Source organism: Macrobrachium nipponense, chromosome 8, assembly GCF_015104395.2.
Source record: "Macrobrachium nipponense isolate FS-2020 chromosome 8, ASM1510439v2, whole genome shotgun sequence".
NCBI classification, from domain to species: domain Eukaryota; kingdom Metazoa; phylum Arthropoda; class Malacostraca; order Decapoda; family Palaemonidae; genus Macrobrachium; species Macrobrachium nipponense.
The window spans coordinates 107,151,308-107,158,807 of NC_087203.1; the positions used below are offsets into that span (position 1 = coordinate 107,151,308).

At 38.0% G+C, this 7,500-nt stretch overlaps 2 protein-coding genes across 9 annotated transcripts in view; one reads left to right on the plus strand and one right to left on the minus strand.

The window, feature by feature from the left end:
* The window catches only part of LOC135222952 (thyrotropin-releasing hormone receptor-like), a 576,292-nt gene that overhangs the window by 123,860 nt on the left and 444,932 nt on the right, over positions 1 to 7,500 (plus strand). The gene's annotated exons all lie outside the window — the stretch shown is intronic.
* LOC135223332 (uncharacterized) overlaps positions 1 to 7,500 on the minus strand; it is a 30,285-nt gene that overhangs the window by 511 nt on the left and 22,274 nt on the right. The window contains exons 3-5 of the mRNA XM_064261794.1: positions 5,489 to 5,616; positions 1,627 to 1,989; positions 1 to 782 (exon numbers count right to left, since the gene is read on the minus strand). The exon at positions 1 to 782 is cut by the window's left edge and continues 511 nt beyond it. Coding sequence (XP_064117864.1) covers positions 482 to 782; positions 1,627 to 1,989; positions 5,489 to 5,616 — 792 coding nt within the window. The 3' untranslated portion in view covers positions 1 to 481. The remainder of the gene's footprint in view (positions 783 to 1,626; positions 1,990 to 5,488; positions 5,617 to 7,500) is intronic.

The window sequence follows — 7,500 nt, forward strand, 5'->3', positions numbered from 1 at the left end:
TATTACAAAGTATTAAGTTTGAATCACTAAAACGTGAAGCCATTTGGTCCTTTTGCTCTGTCATGCGCGTTATCACATTATTGGGAACGTGGTAATAGTCGCTCAGTAAAGGCTCAAGTCATTCATGTTCAGATAAAAATAGTTGTAATGTCATCACCACTGATATATGCTTTCAAATTATAGGCAGTGCGTTAAACTTACGAAGGTGAATAAATTTGACTGAAAGTATTAAAATAAAGTCATATGATATGACGTCTCAAGCTAAAAAAAAAAATCCATATGTTAAAGAGTTAAGAGACTGGGATTTTTCCTTGCATTGCAGGTACACATTTTTCAGTTGTCTATCCATTTTAGTGCTATATAGAAAAAGGGTTATCACAGTCCTATTCAAAATCCATAATTAAGATTTGTTCCTGGAAGGTAGGCTTAGAAAAAGAGGTTCGATCATGGAAGTCCTAGACGAAAAATATTGCAACAAATTTCATAATCGTAAAGGAATTAATTCGGTGGAGTTGATAGACCTCAAGTTCTTGGTCATGAAGTATTCACTCCTCCCGCCGACGTTCAAAGGGAAGGCAACCAGCCCGTGGGAGAGGGCGCCCGCCCAGAAGCCATAGGTGCCGAGGGACATGACTAAATGCGTAGAGAGGGAGAGCAGAGCCAGGTCACCCGTGGCTGATCCTGCAGGAGTGACGATGACGTCTTGGCTGGTGGCATTGGGTAAAGTTCGTTTGCACCACTTTCGGTCGTCGCTGGCGATTAGGAACACAACATATCCAAACCTGAGAGAAGGGCAATGGTATTATTACCGTCATTGATTTTTATTACCTTATTAACAGAAGATGAAACCTATTCATATGGAACAAGCCCACAGGGACCATTGACTTCAAATTCAAGCTCCCAAAGAATATACTAGTATTCATTAGGAAGGAGTAAGACGAGATAAAGGGAAATACAGAAAGAAGAGACCCCACTTATTAAAAAAAAAAAAGAAATAAATTGATAAATTAACAGAGATAAAAATGTATTAAAATGCAAAGAGAATAGTAGTATATACGTAAGTGTGTGCGTGAATCTTACTGGTTTCGTGTGAAAAGTGGTATATACCTGATATTTTGAACAACGGCTTCACCATCTTTGTGCTGTGAGGGATATTTTATCTCCATCCCAAAATCTTTAGTTAAAAAAGATTGCGCTGCTTATTACCTTTTGAATAGTATTCAGCTTGAAATAACGGAACTTACTGAATGTACACACAAACATACATACACACACATATATATACATATATCATATTATATTATATATATATATATATTATTATATTATATATATTATGCTATATATGTATGTATGTAGTATGTATGATGTATAGTATATACAGCCATCAATGAAAAGTGAAACAGTGGGATGCTAAGTAATTTTGTCTGAGTACCAAACCATGGTAATAGGACGAAAACGTTTAGCACATATTGTTTCACTTTTCCTTCGTGGCTGTAATCATCAGTTTTTTTAGCTTTTTTTATCTTTTCGTAATTTAAAATCAGACATATAATATATATATATATATATATATATATATATATATATATATATATATATATATATATAAACTACATTACTTACTTGTCTCTGAACCACTGGAAGGCTCGTTGAAAATACCGAGGGCCAAGGACATTTCCGCCAGTGTTTCGTTTGAGATACGAGATATAGTCCGACCTCCTGACGTGGACCCCAACAACTACCGGATCCTTCCCTCTGTTCGTACCTCTTCTGACCTTCCAGTTAGCGAGGGTCTTTTGAATCTGGCGCAGGGCTCGTTTGGTGATTGTAGGCGCGAAGGTGAACTCCCTCCGCCAGGTGTCTCTGCGGTGCCATAAGACTGAGGCGTTGCAAGGGAACCCACCTATTATCATTGGGCGTTCCAGCTTCTTGTTCTTCACTAACGAGCTGATGTTTTGCCAAGACTCAGTTGGGGTCGATTTCATCCTGAAGAAGAACGAAAACTTTTGATGAAAACTGGAAGGCTATATATATATATTTATATATATATATATATATATATATATATATATATATATATATATATATATATATATATTTGGCTATATGTGTGTGTATGTATGATTGGTATGGGCGCCTGGGCCATCGGTCTGACGGGGCTGAGATTCGGAACGGAGATGGGTTCCACCCCGGGAAGGTCGAGACCTACGTTCGGGGGTTTCCGGGCTCCCAAATTTTCTACTCCCCCCCCCCCGAAGGGTGAGAAGGGATTCCCTGAAACAGAGTTGGTTCTGTCCGTGAAAAGGGGCTGGCGGTGCCCGTAGACTTAGTTATTAGTTACATTACAAATTTCTGTATACATAATACCTATCATATGGAAAAGAATACTATAGGGTAAACATCAATGACATCAAAGAGGGTGGTTTTAGAAGGGGATTGACAGAGAGAGAAAATGAGAGGGAGAGAAAGTGAGAGACGGGGTGTTATGGAGAAGAAAGAGAAAAAAGAGAGAGAGAGAGAGTTGTTATTACTGAGAAGGATGAGGGTAAGAGACAGTGATTGTTGGAGAGAGAGAGAGAGAGAGAGAGAGAGAGAGAGTTGAAGGGGTGTTAGGTAGCAGAAAGATGGAAAAAGTGAGAGAAGGAGAGAGAGACAGACAGACAGACAGAGAAGAGCAGTTGTTTGGAGACAGAGAGACAGAGAGTTGGTATTAGTGAGAAGAAAGAGTGAAAGAGACAGCGATGGTTGGAGACAGAAAGAAAGTCAGAGAAAGGAGCGTTCTCCTTTCTTCCTTTTTCATTTCAGTTTCAAGCGCCTTCAGTTCCCAGTCAGGTTGGCTTTTGCCATGACTATCAATAAAGCCCAGGGACAGTCTCTCTGAGTGGCTGGTATCAACTTGGAGCAACCTTGCTTTTCTCACGGGCAGCTTTATGTGGCCTGCTCAAGAGTGGGCTCTCCGGAACGCTTGTTCATTTTGTCATCGGAGGAAAAAACAAAGAACATAGTCTACCAAAAGGCTCTCCGGTGAATTGGAATCTCTCTGCCAACACCAAGAATTTTTCTTTCCATATATGTTTATGATGCTTCATTTTGTTATTCATTTTCAAGGATGTTGTTTGTTTTGTCAGATTTGCACACCTCACAATTCAGGTCGTGGTACTGTATTCAATTGTGGCTTGATTTATCTATTTTCTTTGCATAAACTATGCTCTGGGTTGCATGGACCAATCTAGCGGGCGGTAACCAGCTAGTATATATATATATACATATGTAGTATAGATGACATATATATATATGTTAAATATGTATATGCATATGTATATAGATGACATATAATATGTTAAATATGTATAGATATATGTATTTGTATATATTATATATATGTGTGTGTGCGTGTGATTTTTCGTCTTTAAGCTGTATACCCTAAGAGATAAAGAAATGTCATAGATCTCATCATGTTTTTTTTCTGTTATATCAACTCCAGGATAAATCCCTTCATGCAGAAAACTTCACCAACAGCACCCATCTAATATGCAAGTACCACTCACTCAACGCATTCTCGTGCTTCCTAGATATTATGTCCCTTTCATTCTAACACTTAGTAAGCCCAGCTAGCCAACATTTATGTCTTGGTTCTTTCTTTTCTTAATTACCAGCCTAACGCGAGCCATTCTCTATACGTGACCAAATGCCCCAAGAAATTGCGTATCCATCGTTTCATAAGTGTTAAGCCTTTTATCACATATTTGTCTCAGAAGACTTCTCGCCCTTTGAATCCTGTTTACTGCATGCATACCGCTCTCTTCCGCCCCCTGCCCCGCACCAAAAAAAAAAAAAAAAACAAAAAACAACGAAATAAGTCCTTAAAGAACGGCCGATGCCTCAAATAGTACCTTGATACATCCCTACCTCTGCTTCCAAAGAGACCACTTCTCTTTCATCTCCTGCTGTGGAGTTTTTGTTACATTCGTTGCTATGCTTGTCTTGTTATTTAGCTTTTTTTTTTTATTCCTCCAAAACCCTTAACAATCACTCCATTCATCCACCAGTCGTGCAGATATTCATTGCTCCATCTTCTTGACCCATTTAATTTCCCCGGTATCGTTATTGACCACTGTTAACTTTCACTCGCAGAGAAACATTTTCAAATTTTGTTTTTAGTTTCTGCAAGTGGTCGTCTATCACCAACCAAGGCCTGAATCATTGGCAACTCCTGTTTTGCCATATATGAAGTGGGACTCTTTCATATCTCATAAACTTTTCACACACACAGACACACACACACACATTTATTCTCAAGGGACTTATATGCCAAGAGCGTTTGACGTTTCCTAGCGGACACTCTTTAAAGTACATCAGACCAAGGTATATAGAATATATGTACCTTGCATCAGACGTCGCTTAACTTCGTGGATCGATTACAGCTTTACTGCAAGCATGTTACCGCCTTGCGCTTGTGAATACAATTCCTTTTTACTCGCATGCATTGCACGGACATGTAATCGTTTCGATGATTCCGTGCAGTGATGCGTGTTTTTGGAAGGGAAATGTGAAAATGAAGCTTATAAGATTTTCTTTTTGAAATGATACATTTAAAGACATAGGGCTTTTGTGTATCTAAAAGGACTGGAATATTAGTTCAATGTTCGTAGGTGTTTCGGCTACCTTTCATCGTTTTCATGGATATTACCATCCATTAATACTATATTTTTGATTGAACTTGTGCAGACAACTATTGTATTTACGGCATTGCATTAAACTGTTCTTTTCTCCAGTACTTACTGTTTAATTTTATGGCTAAAAGTAGTTAATTGCTTAAAGCTAATATCTTGTATAACTATACTACTACTATTACTACTACCACTACTACTACTACGTTGTCTCCGTCTGACACATCATTCCACTTCGAACTATCTCTTTTCTTCACCAAGGCTCCAGCCCTGTCTGGTCCCTCGACTGTAGGCACTTTCTTCCCAGCCATTTTTTTTTTTCATTGGTAAAGATTATATTCATGAAGACAGTCATGTGAAAATTAAGCCAAAGATTATATTCATGAAGACAGTCATGTGAAAATTAAGCCAAAGATTATATTCATGAAGACAGTCATGTGAAAATTAAGCCATTTTAGTATGGAATGTTATATGGTTTGTTTTCTAGTTTTCTGTAGACTGCTTTTTTTGACTTTTTATTTACGCCAGCAGACCTAAAATTTATTTTATTATTTCCAGTTATCCGTTTGACTATTTACTTACATTATTTGTTCATGAAAGGTGGAATCTTATTCGTACTTGCATCCCTAAAGTATATATATTTGACTGACTTTTTGTCCTTGTATTTGTGGCCTTATTATCTATTTTCATACTCTCTGATTCTGTCTGCCTGCTCTCAGGAAAAATAGTGCCGGCAGAGATTCCAAATTATGCTATGGTTTACCTTCTAGCATCAGTAAAGTATTCAAAAATATGCTAAAGTTTCCAGTACTTACGGTTGGTCTTTGAATAAATTGGGATATACCAGCTGTCTTACCTTTAAGCATTCTTGCGGGAGCAAGCGAACGGAAAGATTCGGGAATATTTTGGACAGGGCTTTGTGCATTGGAGACAGGAGACCCACCTGCAAAAGTTCAATAGTTTGTTAGGAATGACGGCTTATGTGCAGCATTTTCCCTTATATATGAAACCGACAGATTCACTTTCCAGCTGATCAGTATTTGCGTTTCCCTAACTGTGCGCATATTGCATGATCTGCTTGACATGAACCGTATCCTTGCACCTAGCAATCATTTGCATGTCTGTATGGAAAGTATAATCTAATAACGATCACATTGGCTCTAACTGAATTTACTGGTACCACCTTCTGAAAGCTGACCGGGAAATCAGTTAATCTGATGATGAGAGGCTCCAGATTTCGGTCTTTCTTTGGTCGGAAGGTTTTCTATTAATTTCTTTCCCCCCCCCTGGTATCGTGTCGTGTACATCGCACGAGCCAATTATTATCGTAATTCCAACTGGGACCTGGTCTTAAGTGCGTGTGGTTTTGATCTCCTTTGTATCGTTGCCGTCTTTTGCATAACGTATATTCATTGTTATCCTATTTTTAAAAACCTACTATGTTGAACATTTTCTTTGCAAATACAGCGCACAGACTTTTCAGTCTTATTCTAAGGCGCTTTTAGTTGCTGGTACCTGACCTGTCTTGGAAATTTGACGTTAATTCTGAGCCCATAAATTCTGAATGTTTAAGAAGTTGTCATTCAGAAATATCTCTGACATTTTGTGGTTGGTATAAATAATGTCAACACTTGGATGAAGTCATTTTTTCAAACGAACTTCTTTTGGTTAAATATCTGTAGAAAACTCTCTCTCTCTCTCTCTCTCTCTCTCTCTCTCTCTCTCTCTCTCTCTCTCTCTCTCTCTCTCTCTCTCTCTCTCTCTCTCTCTGCGGTCGTCATATAACGGTAAGGTACTTTCTTCACAAGAGAGTGAACTTTGGACCAGGGTTCGAATCCAGGTAGGGGACCAATTGATCTCGACTCCTTTCAGTCGAGGACAGTAGTAGAATGCAGTCATGGATGTTGAGAGAGAGAGAGAGAGAGAGAGAGAGAGAGAGAGAGAGAGAGAGAGAGAGAGAGAGAGAAAAGTCACGTCATTGTCAAACAAAGGGAATCCTAACCCTTCCTGGGTGGATCCAGTCATCAAAAACTGTATTTTCCACATATCCGTGAGTTTTTTCCATTTTACTATCCTGTTAAAATATAAACCATTCTCGACCTTCTTAGCAACTGTAGCTTGCAAAGACAGTTTTCGGTGATTCATATTTACATCAAACTGCTTCATTACTTGGAGTCCCCCTTAATTATGTAAGAATGTGATCGTGAATAATAATTGGATTTTTTTTTGGCAAAGCTTTATTATTATGTTTATTTTTCTCTTCCATGGCATACAAACTGACTTGTCCAAACTATCATGCCTAACAGTAAGACACATCAGTACAGGCATTAATGTACATTCAGACATTGTGAAATTTAAAGGCAGACTGCAGTACGGTAATTATGTTTACTATGTATAGGTATACGTCAGAAATTTAGCTTCACTGTTCATTTGAACGTTTGTATCTTTTTGATTTACCTTGTCAGAGACACCTATAGTAGTAATCTTCCTTGAAAGTATGTTTTACTAAAGTTATGAAGACATTAATACAGCTAAATATACAAAACTCCAAGGATTCATACATAAACTCGCCACAAATTCAAATGACTGCCAATCAGTGCATCATCATTGTAAAACTTCATCTTTAATGGCATTATCAGTGCATTATCATTGTAAAACTTCATCTTTAATGACATTATTATTGCATCATCATTGTAAAAGTTAATGGCATTTATCAAAGGTGTTCTCTGTCCCGTTCACCACGTGGTACATTCAAACTTCACGTTGCTTAACTTACCAGGAAGTCAGTGTAGGAAAGTGAAAAACTAAAGTAATGTTTCTCAGCCAA